The 18,717-nt window shown below is 38.9% G+C and overlaps 1 protein-coding gene across 1 annotated transcript; it reads right to left on the bottom strand.

Moving 5' to 3' along the window:
• Positions 1-656: 656 nt before the first annotated feature.
• On the bottom strand, positions 657-17,024 carry LOC116306110 (uncharacterized). Its single transcript, XM_031716154.2, has 30 exons — positions 16,686-17,024; positions 16,442-16,564; positions 16,177-16,239; positions 15,482-15,520; positions 14,643-14,708; positions 14,373-14,407; positions 13,111-13,202; positions 12,953-13,038; positions 12,390-12,456; positions 12,074-12,190; positions 11,652-11,759; positions 11,523-11,563; positions 11,363-11,412; positions 10,755-10,854; positions 10,203-10,405; positions 9,162-9,631; positions 8,073-8,664; positions 7,191-7,467; positions 6,696-6,857; positions 6,168-6,218; positions 5,734-5,820; positions 5,526-5,624; positions 5,256-5,309; positions 4,875-4,961; positions 4,708-4,799; positions 4,508-4,559; positions 3,840-4,119; positions 3,171-3,726; positions 2,513-2,615; positions 657-2,068 (listed from the first exon to the last, which is right to left on the bottom strand). The coding sequence occupies exons 1-30, from the start codon at positions 16,938-16,940 to the stop codon at positions 1,946-1,948; spliced, it is 4,530 nt and encodes a 1,509-aa protein (XP_031572014.1). The 5' UTR covers positions 16,941-17,024; the 3' UTR covers positions 657-1,945.
• Positions 17,025-18,717: the final 1,693 nt, after the last annotated feature.

The raw sequence follows: 18,717 nt of genomic DNA, 5'->3' as shown, positions 1-18,717 counted from the left end.
TAATAGACGAATATGGTTTACGAGTTGATTAGGAGCTTCCAATGTCCTTTCACTGGATGTGAACTTCATGACGGTACTTGCGGTGCCGATTAGCGATAACAATAGCGCACGCAGCCGTGACGTCATAAAAACGAAGACAAAGGCGAAATTCGGACAAACAAACTTACAAGTTTACTTTCAGCAAATAATTTTCACAGCCCATCGCAGTTGATCTTAGTTTACATGGGTTATTATTGTAACTTTAAGTAAAAATGATAAAATCGGTTCGTATAATCCTCGTAGCGGTTAAACATAATGCAATGTTTGTCCGAATCTTTAAGCTAAGGACTCAGGACTCTTCAGGACTCTTTTATTTGATAAAGGATACCTGACAAAAGGAACGTGTCTCTGTCCTCTGATATAAACACGGTGGCCAGCCAATCCACGCGCGTTATATTTCAAATATTTATGATATTGGAAATATCATTAATTACCCACACTTTATATGGCTAAAAACGCTTTCTTTTCTATATTTTCATGTTAAATTTCATTTTCATTTTTCAAAGACCTCCGTCACCATAACAACACGAAATGGACCTTGATTTTTTAAGAATCATTAATTTTTTTTTCTGTTTTCAAATTATTTTTAATCAAACATTATTGACCAACGTTGTGCATTGTTTTGTTATCGAATTTATTCAGTTGAATAAACATTTGTCCAGAATATTGGAACATACTTTTTATTTTGAGCCGGTCGTTACCTCTCTTTATCTTTTTCTAAACTAAACGAGTACTTCAGTAACTAAAATCGTTTCTTTATAGTTTTTTTTTTTGAATTATTTACAATCAATGTTTTAGTATTTTTTAAATACATTCCCCCAGTGTCTTGAACTATTTCTAAATATTACTAGATTATATTCAAATTCAACATTTAAAATATTTTTTACCAAAGAGATTTTGATGGCTTTTAAATTAAATGTACGCGTTATGATTGTTTAGTTTGCATACATTTGGATATCAGTGTATGCGTTTAATAGCCATTTAAGAGCCAAGATACCACAGGTATTTCACTCGAACAAAATGTTTCAGGTCAGTGTTAGGGTACATTTGGTAGTCTAAGAAATTGTTTTTCTATGCAACGTACTAATTTCCAGAAAACTTTAAATTGAACAGCCTGCCAAGATAAGAACACCACCCTCCCCACCCCCACCCCCATACCGAAGTCTTGGTGTCAACCTCGTAGACTAAGCATCTATAAGCCCCGTTTACACTGGCGATTTTTGCTGCGATTTTTGTGGAAATTTTTTTGAAATATGAAATCTTTTGTCTCATCCTTCAAAAGAGACATTCGTCTAGGAAAATCTTGGTATCCTGAAAAAAAACTTTACAAGTAAATTCTTTACCATTATTCATTATAGACAATATCGCAAAAAAAAAAAAAAAAAAAAAAAATCGCAGCAAAAATCGCTAGTGTAAACGGGGCTATAGACCCCTTGCATGTGACGTTAAAGCAGCTCAATTTGGAGGACAAAATAAAAGAATTTCTATCTCATGAGAATAGGAAACCTATTGTTATATCTTCCAAATAGGCCCCTTGCATGTGACGTTAAAGCAGCTCAATTTGGAGGGCAAAATAAAAGAATTTCTATGTCATGAGAATGGGAAGCCTATTGTTATGTCCTCCAAATTGAGCTGCATCCCAACATGCTGGAATGCAGCCTCATCTTGGGGACGACAAAACAATAGGTTCCAATTCTCAAGAGATTGGAATTCGTTTTGTCCGCCATGTCGAGCTGCTTTGACGTCACATGCAAGGGGTATTTAGAATTTTTAAGGGGTATAGATATTTTAAACCAGGGCTCGTACTTCATGTGATACTACTCACAACAGATAATTATAATAAACCATAGGACCCATCCATAAAAGCATTATTACATGAAGTACTATTTAATCTTGATTATTTTATTCATGAGTCTGTTTCGGGCTCACTTCCTTCGCTGTCCTCTTCCTCATCCTCTTCTTCACTAGAACTGGGTTCTTTAGAGTCAGCTTGGAAAAGTTTCATTAATTCTTCGAACCGAGTCTTGATCTGAAATTAAGAGATTACTAAATTATTAATAAAGCAAAAATGCATGACGGTAAAAGCAATGATGTTAATGATGATAATGTTAAATGATGATGGTGATAGTGAAGATGATGATGATGATGTTGATCACGATGGTGATGATGTTGATGATGATAGCGATGATGATGACGATGATGATGATAGCGATGATGATGGTGATGTTTATCATAATCACAATCATCATCATCACTATCATCATCATCATCATCTTCATCACTATCATCATCAACAACATCATCAAGCTACACTCTTGATGATGATTATAACGACGTGTAACTATAGATGCACGTCTGTACAGTGTCAGTGCCGTGTGCTATCATTTTGTTCCAACATGCAACGACCCTATGATTGGTTCTGCTGATTTTCCATCATGTACCGTGAGCGTGTCGTGTAAATAACACTACAAACCTCCAGAGCAGACTTTCCCGTTAGCCTTCTGGACAACTCCTCGAAAGTCTGTAATGTGGCTCCTTGATCGTGACAAACTGATAAAATAGTGCGATCATCCTCCCTGAAAAGAAACCAAAAGGAGATTGCTGGTGAGTCTCACATTCATAGGTAACTATAGGCCTATGGTTACTTATGGTTGCCTAGGCTACCTAGGTGGCTGCTTTCAGGAAGTCAAACATCTAGCTATAGTTACCTGTGGTTGCCTTGGTTACCAAGGTGGTTGCTTTCGGGGAGTCAAACATCTAGCTATAGTTACCTGTGGTTGCCTAGGCTACCTAGGTGGCTGCTTTCAGGAAGTCAAAAATCTAGCTATAGTTACCTGTGGTTGCCTAGGCTACCTAGGTGGCTGCTTTCAGGAAGTCAAAAATCTAGCTATAGTTACCTGTGGTTACCTAGGCTACCGAGGTGGCTGCTCGGAGGAATTCAAACACGTAGCCATAGTTACCTGTGGTTACCTAAGCTATGGTTGCTTTTAATAAGTCAAACATCTAGCTATAGTTACCTGTGGGTACCTAGGCTACCGAGGTGGTTGCTTTCCGAAAGTCACACACGTAGCTATAGTTATCTGTGGTTACTACGGCTACCAATGTCGCTGCTTAGGCTTACGTGAACTCACCGTGTCCAAAGAACGATAAGCCGACCATCTTGTCCAAGCAAGTGATTTCTGGCTGAGATAACTCTGTCTTCCATCAAATCCGTTCCATTCCCTTTTTCATCCTCCGCTCCTTCGTATGTCATTTCGTCATAATTATCGCTATCTTCGTTATCATCGTTTTCATTTTCCATGACGTCAGTGCTGACGTCATCGAATGCGTCACTCGAAAAGTTTTTACTCGTCTTGGGTATTTCTTGCCTCACACTGTAGTCGTTTTCAGACTCATTGACGTCATTACTGATGTCATCAATGACGTCATCAGTCGAGGTCGTTCTTTGGTGTATCAATAGTTTGTTGGAGCGGGAATACTCGTCTCGCTCCTCATATTTTAAGCTGTCATTGCTAGTCTCATTGATTAATGATGATGCTACGGACAAGGGACCATCTGAAGCGCTTCCATCGGTTCGGACGGAACTCGGGTTTTGTTCGTAAGATGATTCGTCACACTCCATCGGCCTTTCAATGGATTTCTGTTGCGGTGATAGATTCTTGAAATTCTTGTCGACAGGACCTCCACCTTCAATGAATAATACAGATTCAAAATTAATCTTTTCTTGCCTTTTTGGTCGTACTGATGCATACTTCTCAATCAAAAGCAAAAACAAAACTAAAGCATCTTCTTTTACACACCTTGAACTCTTTTGACACTCGTTTCTTCCTCTCCTTCACTGAGCACAGAAACATCATCTCTGGACAATGGACTTGTTTTGGATGATCTATCGACTGGTTTGTTTCTCCGACGAGCTGGCTTTGTTTGATCTTGTTTTGTTTTACTTGTCGCTATAGTGGTGGGTTTTGGTGTTATTTTCTGTCTGTTACCAGGGTATGATGTCCGTGTTGTGGCGCTTGTTTGTCGTAATTTGGCCTGTGTTTTGCCTTTGGGTATGACTACTTCTTCAAAGTCATCAACCTTGAAAGAAAATAGGAAAATATTATAACAGATTTTAAGTCATGTTTTCTAATTTTATCGAACCCTGAAACAACTTCTGGGCTGATCTAAGTCAGGGCACGGCTAACTCACAGATCGAACCCTGAAACAACCTCTGGGCTGATCTAAGTCTTCAGCGTTTTAAGTTTTTTTGCAGAGGGAAGAAAAGCGGAAACCCTTGAATCAAGGAAGAGACCAACAAACATCCACGTGATGCCAGGAATCGAATCCGAGACCCCAGAGGTGAGAAAGAGGTGCGCTTCCATTACATCACCCTTGATGTAATGTAAAGATTCCCCATATCCCTTCGATATATCACGCACTATTTATTTTAAAATCGTAATGTTTCGAAGTGCAGGATTCACGTTACCTCGGGGTCGCTACCACTTCCAATTTCAACTTCCTCGAAGTCTTCTTCAGAGCTAATAAGAGGAAAGCAAAATCCGTCCGTCATTTCAGAAGAAAAAAATCATAATTTTTTTTTACTTACGACAGATCACGTGGGTTTTGGCCGCCATGTTGAAAAGACAAAAAGGAATAAATAGGAAAAGAAATGAGAAGAATTCTTACCAGACTGGGGGTTTTAAATTGTCGAAAAAAGACTGGAATTCATCTATCAAGTGTTGCTGTCCCCGTAATAGAGGAATGATTTTCTCGTGCAGCTGAAGGGGAAAAAAGAAACAAGTTATAATTTCCGATATCGCGTGTGTTGGTGCACAGCTAATGTTGCGGGTTACCTCAGTAGGTGTTTTGTCTCCAGCATTCCACGAGCTGAATGCCTTGATGATTTTTTTGAAATGTGACGGAGTTTTGTGAAAATGGACCTAGGGAAAGAAAGAACAAGGTGAGACGTTCGCTTTCAAGTTCATTGCATTCGAGCGCACCTATTTCCTTGATTGGTTTTGGCCTTTCATGAAGGAAGTCAGTCAGTCAGTCAGTTGGTCAGTCAGTCAGTTGGTCGGTCGGTTGGTCAGTCAGTCAGTCAGTCAGTCAGTAAGTCTAGTCAGTCATGCAGTCAGTCAGTTGGTCAGTCAGTCAGTTAGTCAGTCAGTCACACGGTCAATTCAGTTAGTCAGCTAGTCGTTCAACAGTTTAAAAAAAGAGAAACTACAACTTACCTCTAGTCTTCGTAAAAACGTGCGAGCTCGAACGAATTCCAAATTTTCCATAAGCTTTAAAAAAGGTCAAAAGAAAAAATAAGTTAAAATATTTAAAAAAATTTTTAGAGCGGAAGAAAAAACCTTCACTGGTACCCCGTTGCACTAAAGGTGCAATTGCGCAATCCAAGGGAACACGAGACCCAGTTTTGGATGTCCAAAGTTTAGCGGTAGATAAACCCCCCCTGGATGCACTAGCATACTCGCACGATTATTGGCTGTTATACTAACCACTCCTGCTTCTAACGCTTCTTCTGGTTCAAGAAACGCAATAAAATCTTCAACCAACTCTGGGTATTCTGACAGAACCACTTCTATGCGATGGTACAACTATAGACACAAACATAATTATTTAAAACATCAGCACATTTAGTTCAACCTTTCCTTCAGATACCATGCACACGACCAGGGTTTGTTCGATGTGTTGTTCTTTCCCTACCTGTACTGAGGTCCACTGATTCGTTGATGACGTCACCAATGTACCCAGAAACTCTTCATACTGTTCTGGATCATTTTTGAGAGTTTTCTTCGTAAGAATAAAACATTTGATATTAATTGTTGCTATGAAAACTTGATTAGCGGACGATGCCACTAGAGTTTTATGACAACTTGGACTTACAATTCCCTACTAGACGCACTTGCGCGACATACTCTTACTATCTTTTTGCTTTGAAAGTTGCAGCCTACTCCACGCACGACTCATTTCCTTTGATCCGCATAGTAAAAGTCATCTTTACTCTTCGCAACAATGCAAATGCTGTGCAGAGATGTACTACAAGCAAAATTTCTCTTCAACCTCCAACACAACGACGACAAGCGCATGATAAGTTGCACTGATTTACCGCGCCGTAGCGACGTGCATCATAGACTTACCTTTACTTTGGCCATGTAGCTATCCGCTAGGGCCTGGGATCTCACCTGCTCCTAAGATAAAGATAACATATTGTAGCAATCCAATTTCGGTTATATTTCTGTTTCTTATTGCGCCCGCTCAATGATTACCAGATAAGAGACCCCTTGCATGCGACGTCAAAGCAGCTCCATTTGGAGGACAAAACAAAAGAATTTCAATCTGAGAATTGGAAACCTATCGTTATGTCCTCTAAATTGAGCTTCATTCCTACGTGCTGCAAGGGGTCTATTAAATAAAAATGAGTAGAGACAGTCAATGAATTATATCAGGATTTCCACAGGGAGCCCATGATGTTTCTTATCAAAACCACAGGGAACTCATTCTTCGTCCAAAGTCCTCTGTTTCCCATTGCGCACGCTGAATAATCGCCATACAATTGAATCACAGTAAGTAGAGATAGCCACCCATTTATATCATCGGATCCACGAGGAGCCCGTAAATGTATGCTTCTTATGAAAACCACAGGGAACCCATTATTTTCATTTTACCTTCGGGTCAGGATCTAAGGGTATGGGATCAGCGCATATTTTTTTAGTAGCACTTGGTACAGAGTTTGACGTAGTTGTGATTGTCGATTTATCGCGTGCTCCTTTAGTCTTCGTTGCCGTGGTAACGGGAGGTGATTTGGCTGCTTTATCACTGGTTATCTCCTTTGATGCAAGAAAATAGAAATGATTAGTGAAAATATTGAGTACGAAAGAGAAGTAAGGGGGTGGGGGGGGGGAGGGTGGATGGTGGGGAGGGGAATACAGGCACCCCATGAACAACTATCCTTCAGGGCCCGGTCGTACGAAGGATTGAAACCTATCCAGTGGATAAATACTCGTACAATGGACAAGTCAATGCTGTTATCCAATAAATTTAACCACTGGATAAGATTTATCAGTCGGATAGCACTATCCATTCTTCGTACAACCGGGGACAGTTCTTTGACAAGTATAACAAAATACGACTTATGCTCAAACTAAAACTTCTCAACTTACAGACGATCCTTGGTGAGAACCAATATCACCAATAACTAATGTTTTGTCCTGATTATCCGTTGAACTAGAAGTGCACTGCATGTTCTCTTCATTTTCTACGCTCCCCACAGGCTCAAAGTTCACAGATCCGTCATCACAAATATCTTCCATCTGCTCGTCATCTGGAGGCTGTGGGTTCCCTGTGGTAGATTTTCCTGGGCTTGTTTGAGAGCTGAGTTCTTCAGAACTTTGGGGCTTGATTTTTGTTTGTTTGTCTGCTTGAGGAATGTCTGGATTTCTTGAAAGAAAATTGTAGATAGTTACATTTTACAACAGCTGGTAGAACCTTCTTAGCATTCAGTTTGTGTACCATGAAGTCAACTCTCGTTACAGCGGACACCCTCGGAACCGTCACTTGGTGTCCTTAATAACGAGCGTCCGCAATAGTGGGAATTATTCAAGGTCATTTCTTTGTCGGTATTTTGTCGGGGATTTTTCTCCTGTCCGTAATAGCAAGGTGTCCGTAATATTGGGATGTCCGCAAGTCGACTGTATTCATAAAATCTAATTGTATTCTATTATGTATCAAGTGATATTCATTGTTTTCTTATAAGTATAAAACATAAAGTAAGTGTTACGTTAGCTCTTCCTACGAAATCTTATATTTCTACATTTTAAATTCCAAGGTAATAAAACTAGTCATGTTGCAACGGATTGTGGGAGGAATTTGTCTCGTCACAAAAATCATTCCCACAATCCTTTGCACCACCAAGTCGTTACCAGTCTCTGAAACTTATGAATTTCTACGCATATGAAATATCATATCTTGATATGAAAAATCCTGGTTACGCCTCCATTTTGAAAAGTTAGTGCTATATTATCATCCATGTTCACCCAGCTTACCTTATTTCACGTTGTTCTTCGACCATCTTTATTTCATTTTTCGAAGTTGAAGTTTCATTTCCGATACGTTTTTCGTCCGTTTTATCCTTCGTAGTCTCCTGTGATATCGTGATAGTATCTAAATTTAAAGCACTACATGAAGAAGAGTTATTTTCTTGCGTGACTCCCTCACTTTCTTTACCGTTTGCATTTTTGTAAGACTCGTTTGAAGTCTTGGCTTTGACAGCAAAGTTTTTCACTGGTTGTTCTCGTTGGTTTGAGTTTGTTTTCATTGTATCGTTATCATTTGGGATTTGTTTAGAGTGAGCGCCTTCATCCACATTTTGATTAGGAAATACTGACATCAGCGCTGATACACCCCCAGTACTAGTCGCTTTTGCCACGTCTATTCCACTGTTAGACACACGTGGAACATCTTTTGATTCTGCAATGTTATTGCTGTTGGGAACGGATGGAATCAAGGTGTCTGTTTGACGTTGGTGTACAGGCTGAACTTGTTTTGGAGTCAAATGTTTGCGAGAATTCTTTAGTTTTTGTCGATACAAGACCAACCAATCTGGAGTGTCTGAGGAGGCATATCTTTTGCCGACATCTGTGGAAGAGAGTAAAAAGGAAGCTCTAGAGAATATAGTCCCCTTGCAGCACTTTGGAATGCAGGATTAGAGGATAGAGGAAATGTTTCTTACAGTAACGACAACCACGGTCACGAACCAATCAAACCAATCAGAATGACTGGTCACGGCATTAGACAAACTACCGTCACGTCGAGGTTGTCACGCAACTAACGACTTGTGTTGGACAAATCACAGCGCGCAAGGTTACTGTTTATTAAATCAGAATGATCGGACACTGTACCGTCACGGTCACATTCGTACAGTCTGTCAGCATTTTGAAATGATATGAAATCTGCTATATGGCATAGCACGCGCCTTCGTCTTCAAGGCTAAAATTCTTACCAGGACACGTTAAGGACACCACCCTTGAAGATGATGTCGCGCCAATCGCAACATTTTCTCGCCCGCGCGGTTTTCTGGATGCCACGTCATATTTCCTTTTAGGGAGTAAAATCTGTGTAGCAACAAACCCTACCTGGAGATGAGATCGGTCTAATTTTAGTTGGCAACTTCCACACAGAGTTCGTTTGTCGGAGATTCTTGACAACATTCATCTGCGCTCTGTTGGACAGAAGATTCTTACAACGAATTTGAAGCTGTTTGGGCGTCTTGACAGGAAGTAAATGAGTCTGTATCATCTTCCAGTTCCTTTGGAATTGCTTTATACCTAAGGCCAGTAAATTATCTTCTGTTTCAGTGAACTTGACTCTCAGGCTTGCAGCGTCCTTGGTTATGTTGGGGTCTTTAGAAGTGAAGCCATGACGTGGTAGAAGTTCTTCTCGATGGAATAGAATGGATGAAGCCATGATTGTCTGGTTAGTGGATGATATTACTGGCAATAAGATTGGCCCTCGAAGCTTGTTCTTCCCAGTTGTGTTGGTAGCCATAGCTTGTTTTCGTGGACTGCGCGGACGTTTTACTGCATTAAAGGGTTCGTTCGCGATTCTGGAATAAAACAAACAATTCGACTCTAATGCTAATGCTCCGCTATTGTCCTGGGTACGTTCATGGGTTCAGTCCCTAGACCCCATATCGTAAGTAAGCAGAGCAGAGCAGAGCAGAGCAGAGCAGAGCAGAGCAGAGAGGTGTAGACTGAGGGTAGACACGTGCCTTCCGAGTACTTATGTATTGCCCTGGGTTCATGGGTTCAGTCCCTAGACCTCATATTGTAAGTAAGCAGAGCAGAGCAGAGCAGAGCAGAGCAGAGCAGAGCAGAGCAGAGCAGAGCAGAGAAGAGAGGTGTAAACTGAGGGTAGACAGGTGCCTTCTGATTGCTTACGTAACACTTAAAAAATGTAGATGCATTCCTGTATTTTCCCCGACATTCAAAAATAAAAATTCGACAAATAAAAAAATCATACGAAAAGTTGTGCAAGAAAGCCATATAATTTTACTCATGCATTTTGGGTTTTAATGAGTTCCTTTATGGGTTGACTCAGCCAAGGGTATTTTACGACTTTTCCGTGTGAAATAACCCCAGTTTTTTAAATTATAAATGCATCGCAAAACCACTCACCTGATTGCCTCTGAAAGCCCTGGCACCTCAAACATGGATGTACAAGGGTAGCCACTCTCCAAGGCCATCATATAGTGTGCCGAGGAAGCCCTTTCACTGAATCCTTGTAGTTCATTCACATACTGACGACATATTTCAGCTTCATCTTGGAGGGTTGGGTCCTCACGTGATAAAAGAAAAACCTGACTTAGGAGCTGAACGTGCTGAAATAAAAAGGAAAAAAAATGAAGATTACTTACTCATAATAAAAAATAAAACAGCTTCAACCATGCTCTGTTCAGTAATAAAGCACAGTTCTCAACCAATTAGAGCATGCGTAGTGAGGTGACTAAATAGAGGGTTATCATGTGATGGCAGCCATGACACAGGGGAAAACTGAATTTTTTCTGATGTAAATCAGATTAGACCAGATTATATTATTGCAAAGCCTCTATGACTTTACAATAAACATCTTTTTTTGGTTGGGGGGGGGGGGGGGGGGGGATAAATGATTTTTCATGATGTTGTCATGATGTAAGTAGGTAGAGATTGTGTATTACACACTACATGTACCTGGTTCATTTGTGTTGATAACTGGGCTCTTTGCTGCTCACTAAACAGCACAACATCCTGATCACTAGTTTCTTCACCATCCATAATCGGTAACAAACCACTGTCAAGGAAAGGAATGAAAATTAGTGCTTCAATAGCTGTAATTGTGGGCTACTCAAAAATTTAAATTTCTAAAGCTTAAATTATTTTAATCACCACTGCACACTTAATTAATTCATGTTTGGAATCTCCATCTGTTCGATTTCTCCTTTAATTTTAAGCTAAACTTATAAATACTGGTATGTGTGCCCAATAAACTCATAAAGTTAAGTCAATAGGCCCTTTGCAGCTCAGTAATCACGTGCTGATTAATTCACTGTGAGCAAATTAATGAACATTTTGATTCCCATGGGTGAAATATACTGGTGAGCAAACAAACTTACTACAACCTGTTTCGAGAGATCGTAATACAACTGCATTTCGTAACACACTGGATACACATTGCTTCATTCAGTTCTTTACAAGTAGCTAAAAAGAATCGCCAATTTAAAATAGAATAAAAAATTTTGCTCACCAGTACACACACGTGACCGTTTACTGCAAAGGGCCTATTGTATGTATAAACTCACCGTGTACTCCACAGTGGACTTTGATCTGCTAAGCTTCCGTTTTCATCACACTAACAAGAAAAAAAGTCATTTCAATTAGAATTTGGAATATCAAAGCAAGAGTAGGAATTGAGGGTGGTGTAGCAATAGTTTACTCTCTCATTAATTTTGAGAAAATTACCTCATTTAAGAGTTCTTCAAAAAGATCAGATACTTCTTGCTCTGTAGGTATAAAAAATTACTGTAATTAATATTAAAGTTATACAATGATTCATTGATGAGCATGGAAAACGTGATATAATCTCCTTACTCGGTATCCTAACAGCTCTGTCGTTTCTGTATTCTTCTTTTTCTTCCTTATGATTCTCAGCCATGTAATCATATTCTTTATCCTCGTCTTCAGTAGCATTATCTTCATCTGTGATAAAATACATTAAATGAATCAACTTAACTCCACTCCACTCCCGTTCCCTTTCACTCTTTCTTTAACATATTTCTATGTTTTTACTCCACTCCACTCCCCTTTCCTTTCACTCTTTCTTTCCTTTATTTCTGTCTTTCTCTTTCTTATCTACTGACAACATACCTTCTTCATTTATTAGTCGCTGGAGAAATAACTGGAAGTCAATGTCTTTTTTCCTCTACTCTGCTCCACTCTAACCCAATTCTTTTTACTGTTTTCCCCACAGACTACTATCTTTCTTTTTCTCATTTATTGACAACATACTCTACCTTCTCCATTTATCAATCGCTGGAGAAATAGCTGGAAGTCAATGTCTTCTTTATCAAGATCATCAAGCTTGACTGTGTCGTAGAGGTCTGGCATGTAATCTGGCAGCATGAAATCAGCTGGATGGAAAAGAAATACAAGTTTTATAAGTCTTGCCAAGTCGCTACCAACATTATTGCACTGCCAGACCAATCACATTGAATTAGAAAAAACGAGCCAATCAAAATTCTAGAAAACAGTGGCAAGACATGCAGATGGCACTGAGCTTTTAAGTCTTACAAAAACTGCTAATGAATTAATTATTAGGCTAGTAAATACCTGCATCAAACTTGAGATTTTCTTTTAATGGAAGATGAGATCTTGTTCTTTTGGCAATGAGATCCTCCTGTAAAGAGAACATCATACTAAATCTTGAACCATCTTTAAATAGCATTTGTTATACATGCAACTTGTCTCATGATACAACAAGCCATGAAACATGAACATTCTAGACTGTCATTACAAAAGTAAATAAAATGAATCAACTTCACTCCACTTCCATTCCCTTCCACTGTTTCTTTCCCATATTTCTATCTTTCTTTTTCTTTTCTACTGACAACATACCTTCTCCATTTACGAAAGTAATGCGTTCAAAAGTAGTTTTCACTATTAAACAAATTCAGTACAGCTCTGAGCTGTGCTATGCTGAATTTTGGCTTTTGCTTTTAGCAAGCAAAAGTATTCAGTTGGTACCTTTTATATTTTGACTGACGGCAGAGAAAAACCAAATTACATGGGCTGGGCAACTATCACTTACAGAGTTTGGACAGTATTAAAAATTGCAGTAATGTTGAAAAAAATCTGTCAAAGGTTATTTGATAGTCAATTTCTATAATAATCACCTTCTCTGGAGTTAAAACAGTAGAAATGGCATCTGGCTTCTTAAAAATGGTCTCTTGTGATCTATGTCTTGTGAAAGGTCCGCTACCTAATGCGTCACAGCAAGAGAGGTTGTTATTGAATGGTACCCTACTGTGTTATGCATGTAGTTTTTTGTTACCTAATGTTGATGCTATGCTGGAATCTGATTCCTGAGTTGTGTCTGACTTTTGACTGTCTGGTGATGCAGGTTTGAAAGGGGAGGCAAGGTCACTGGTAAATGAATAATAAATAAATTAATTTATTTATTTATATATTTAATACATGGATATAACTAGCTAAAAACTAGTGTGAGCTGCGTCGGTGTTTCTAATGAAACAGTAATGATGAAAAGGTAAATTATACACCGTGAAAAGATGAAAAAACTTACTGACATTTTGGACGCTAGTCCTTCGTCGGAGTAAAAGAGAAAGAAGTGGTGGAAAGGAGTGTATATATGATAGAATAAGACAAAAGAAACCAATGAGAGCAAGGTAGGCAAGGAAACAAAAACAAACAATCAAAAGACAAAAGAAAAGGTTAGTTGAAAATAAAGCGTTCATTAATCCCGTTGGGACTAAGAGTGCCCAATAGGTGAATAAGCCGCATTTCTTTGGTCTTGCGACAATCATTGTTGCCGTTAAGCAAAGAAAGACCGAAAACAATGAAGTCAGAAAGAGAATGGTTAGCTAGATTAAAATGGCGGGAAACTGGTTTGGTGGGATCGTTATTGCGAATATCATAAAGATGATTGCAAATGCGATCACCAAGACGTCTTGGTGTATAATTTACCTTTTCATCATTACTATTTAATACATGGTAGGCTTTAAAGCTAGAAGCCTGTGGGACAGTATATCCTCCATACATATTCTTAACTACATTAGAATATTCTACAGGGCTTAAAATAACTATCAATGAGATGTGGTCATGATGACTGATCAAATTAGTTTTAACTCTGTTAAACCTTGTTTCTGGCTCAACATTACTGGTCAAAATGACCAGCAAGGCAAAGATTTGACCAGACATGTTCCAATAGTCCCCTTCACAGTTCCCTGCGCCATCTTGAAAGGTAGCCGTGCCTTTGCATCCAAGCAAGACGAACGGTGAGCTTGTAATGATAGAGACCTTTTTTAACACCTTGAACAATATTACTCACATGTCTCTATCATTGCAAGCTCACCGTTCGTCTAGCTTCGATGCAAAGGCACGGCTACCTTTCAAGATGGCACAGGGAATTGTGAAGGGGACTATTCTGGGCAGACATTTTCCAAATCCGGCCATAATTTTAAGCCCTGTTCTATACTACTCTCAACTCACATGTTTTTGAAGGAAGTAAATAAATCATCAGTAAAAAGAGACCTGGAAAATATATTACATATATAGAATCTAATAATCTTGATTTACCTCTGATGGGAGAGACAGCTTTCAGTGTCTTCATCCTAAAAACAAACCAAAAATAAATAAATAATCATCATTATTACAGAAAAGTGTTCAACATTTTACAGGACAAAATGACCTATAGATCCAGGTTGCAGCACTTTGGAAAGCAGCTCAATCTGGGGGACCAAAACAATATGTTTCAATTCTCAGGAGATTGAAATTCTTATTTTTTGGCCCCCAGATCGAGCTGCTTTGACGTCTCATGCAAGGGGTCTATAAATTTTTCTCTCATACCTCTTCATCAGCTTCTGGATCATATTCCTCGTCAGATGACGACTCTGGAAAATCCAGATCTGTAAACTACATGTGACAATGACAATGACAATAATTATATTAGGTACTCAGTTAAACAAATTAATACATACATAAAAATAAGAACTTCATCTAGTACCAAGCTAACAGAGATAACCAAGACTGGCTAAACTGGTCAGTTAGCTAAATATAGTAGTTTGCAAATTTTGGTCATGTGAGGTATATAAAGAAGAAGTATATAAATATAATGGAAATATAAACAATATCAAATAAATATTAAATGAAAGATAAATACAAACAAGAAAATATCCCATGAAATATTATGTATCGATGTATCACATGTATCAATCATATAAATAATAAAAATGATGAATTTCATGATGATATAGTCAAGAACTTGGATGTCTTTGAACTTTTGTTGGCAAGAGTAATATCAGGGTTTATGTCAGCGGTCACGAAGGCGGGTTAAATTAGTTTTAATATTCTTTTATACCTCATTTCTAGCTCAACGTTACTAGTGAAAATGCAGCAAGGCAAAGATTTGACCAGACAAGTTTGAATTCTTGGAGGAAATTGTCTGATGTCCTGCTATTATTTCAAGTCCAGAATATTAACCATTGTATATCATCGTACAATAGTAATACCATTGAGAGGCGAATGCTCTCTAGGCTATAACACCTGTGCAAACCCATAATGGTTATGGTTATGATAATTATAATTTATGATTTATGATGATGAGGATAATGATGCTGATGATCATAATGATATCATTGTTGATGGTGATGATGATGATGATACTCATCATGACTTTTATGACTTACAACAGATGCAGGCTTTCGACTCTTGATTGGTGATTTTGTCTTTGAACAAAAAATACAAGAAACATCATTACGATCAACTCTCATCTTGCAGACTTCATGATATTATGGACACCTCACTATTGCAGACACCCTGATATTACAGACACCTCATTATTGCAGACACCCTGATATTACAGACACCTCATTATTGCAGACACCCTGATATTATGGACACCTCACTATTGCAGACACCCTGATATTATGGACACCTCACTATTGCAAACACCCTGATATTATGGACACCTCACTATTGCAGACACCCTGATATTACGAACACCTCACTATTGCAGACAGGAGCAAAATATCCAGTAAAAATATGCTCTAACAAAGAAATGACCTCAATTATATGGGGCTCACTATTATGGACACCAAGTGATGGTCCCAAGGTTGTCAACTGTAACAACAGTTGACTGTACCTTGCATTAGGGGCTTTAATAGGAGGTGCAATGTACCATATTCTGGCCTAATCCACAGGAATACAGGAATCCCGCAGGAATTAATTAAATGTTGGTCCAAAAGCAAACTTTTGGGGCCCGGGGGGGGGGGGGGGGGGGGGGAGTCAGTGTTTTATTTACAGCAAACGTTTCATCATGCGATGTCACATGTCACATGAGGGCTGTGTAGAAAACTCAGTTTTTAAGGGTATCAGAACATACCAGTCTCGCAATAGGGTCATCCTGATGCCTTTGCTTGAACTTGGATCTTGTCATTTTTGGCTCCTGTGAAATTATTTTGTGATTTTAGTATTTTACAATAAGTTTTCGCCAATTATTCTGTGAATATTGCCGAGTGGCAACTCTCTGGATAAAAAAAAAAACGTTTTGGTATTACTTCCGATATGGAAAACTTTGGAAAACCTCATAATCATAATCATAATATAAAAGCCATCCTATGTAAAGACAGTAATTGACACAGACTTACAAAGTCAAAATCGATGTCATCCAATGGACTTGTGTCCTCCATGTGTTTTTCCTTCTCTTTCGCTGTCTCTTCAGCGATAACTTTTTGCACCAAATCCCGTACTCTTTTATCCGTGACAACATGCTTCATAAAAACATAAAATGATGAATAAAGATGTAACAATTATTATGGCAAAAACTAATAAACGCTGAGTATTTCTCGCAATATTTTCTTAACCTGTCTCTAAAAAACCTAACGTACTTACATGTAAAATACTCTTCACATTAATAGCTGTTAGATTATTTTTCTTGGCATTTTTCTCCAGCATTCTTTCCAAGTTCGTCTGTTCATCTTCTTCTTTCTCGTCGTGGTCTTCTTCAGAGTCAGACGAACTAAGCGCGCTCTTTACTTCGACATTATCACCATCATCATCTTCAAATTTTAACCTCTTTGGGTGCTTCTTTGTCTTTTCTTTCTTAGGACGTACTTTTCGTTTTTTTCCCTTAGGTGATTTAGGCATTTTTATGTCGTATAATCCTTTATAAAGAGTAAATTTATCAAGCAGTCGTTGGTCAAAACTTTTTCCACTTCGTCCGCCATTTTGGTTTCTTCTCCAAAACAAGTTCCAGCATGCAGTGCGAGCCACTAGTGCCAGGCTTACCCGATCTACAACATGTAAGTCGTTAGGGTGGGATGGTCAGAAAGGAGTTCCTAATGTTCGAAAAATTCTAAGACAGATTTTTTTTCATTCCCAGTGACTGAGGTCTCTTTCTCCTTACCCTTTCCTCTTTCATTCTTCCTTCCTTGCTCCGCTCTAACTACAACTCAGTCTTCAAAGTTGCGACGCAACTCTAAAGAAGCGAACAAACACGAAGTAAAGCGCAATTTCTAAAATGAAAGATTTTTCTTATTGGACTGCGCTTGTGCTTATGCTTGGCGTCGCTAGATGAGAACCAGATCTTAAGAAATCGTTGCTACCTATAGAAAACTAGAGATATATGAATTTATAACGCATATGCTGCTCCATTGAGGTAATTCAATGTCGCACGAATAGGAAGCACAAAAAGGGGAAATAAATATCAAGTGACGCACATCATACTAGTACTTAACCAGCCCCCCCCCCAAAAAATATATATATTTAGGTGACTGCACGATCGCATAAGGCGGCAGTGTTGATTTGACTGTTAATCTACCTTTTCGGTTTTACTACTGTTCATTCATAATCCGACGATGTCTCGTCCATTTGTCTCCAAAGATCGCTCAGAAAAGGGTGTCCAAGAACAAGACCAAGAGGACATAATAATACCCCAGGTACGACGTATATTTTTTTATTTACTTTTATTCATATTTTTTGAAATTGGTATGGGTTTAGTCAAAGGGCGCACACAGTTTAGTCAAATTCTTCTCATCATATAGCCTAAAAAGCATAATTGCCGCCAAAATCTTCGAGTTTTAAGTACAAAAAAGGCAAAAACAAGGATCTTTTCGTATTTTGTTTTGTCAGTTTTACAGCACTGGTAATATAAAAGCGCGCGTGTATTGCTCGATGAGTGTTCTATCGGTGCCATGTGCCGCCCTAGCGTTCGTTTTCACGTTCAATTGAATAGTTCGGTATTTTCCATGTACTTTCAGGTGGTAGGTGCAGAAGAAAATGAGTCCTCTTCACTGGTTATCACCAGATTGACTCGACAAACTGTGCCAATGCTAGCAAAAGCCGTTCAAACGGACGAGGCCGAATTGCCGCTAAAAGAAGTAAAATATCTTAGTAAAAACCGACTGAACTCTGGGATGTACTTCATAACGACGAAAGCGAATATGCATTCTTTGCGGTTTGATGCGAAGTGTTCCCACGAGCTTGATGCGTTGAGTTGCAACACACTAAGAAGTGGTGATCGTTTATCGACGCAAGGGGAACAAGATGGCAGGCGCACTCGTTTTTGTGCAGGAGTTTCTCACAAATCACTGCGAAAAGGCGTCAAATCAAATCCGCATCTTCTCAAAGACCGGGTCTATTTGGACAAGGGCATAGATCTTGGTTCACTTCCGGTTACGAAATTTCCCCATGTACCTCCCAGTAAGGTAAATTTGGTGACGATGAAGGCGAACACAACCGATGCAGATATGTTCCGCGAAAATCCAGCGTCACCTAGTAACTTTGTGTTGCAGAAAGTTTGTTTACTGGAGATGAGCCGCATGATTCCAGATCTTAGCCGTTGAATCCTGAGAGGGAGAGGGGAAGGGAGGATGGAAGGGAGGGAGAGAAAGACAGAGAGAGAGAGAAAGATTACTACAGATTA

The sequence above is a fragment of the Actinia tenebrosa genome, unplaced genomic scaffold, assembly GCF_029948245.1.
Source record: "Actinia tenebrosa isolate PJP-AT-01 unplaced genomic scaffold, QUT_ActTen_1.0 PGA_scaffold0__85_contigs__length_37466705, whole genome shotgun sequence".
NCBI lineage: Eukaryota > Metazoa > Cnidaria > Anthozoa > Actiniaria > Actiniidae > Actinia > Actinia tenebrosa.
The sequence above is the reverse complement of the archived record's forward strand: the minus strand, read 5'-3'. Positions and strand labels throughout refer to the sequence as shown.

Bases quoted from the DNA above. Each gene is read 5' to 3' on its own strand.
- LOC116306110 (XM_031716154.2), bottom strand. From the start codon at position 16,940: ATGCCTAAATCACCTAAGGGAAAAAAACGAAAAGTACGTCCTAAGAAA. The intron at 16,240-16,441 runs GTAAGTCTGTGT...ATAATTTCACAG, and splicing joins ATGACATCGATTTTGACTTT to GAGCCAAAAATGACAAGATC. The intron at 5,821-6,167 runs GTAAGTCTATGA...ATTCTTACGAAG, and splicing joins GCTACATGGCCAAAGTAAAG to AAAACTCTCAAAAATGATCC.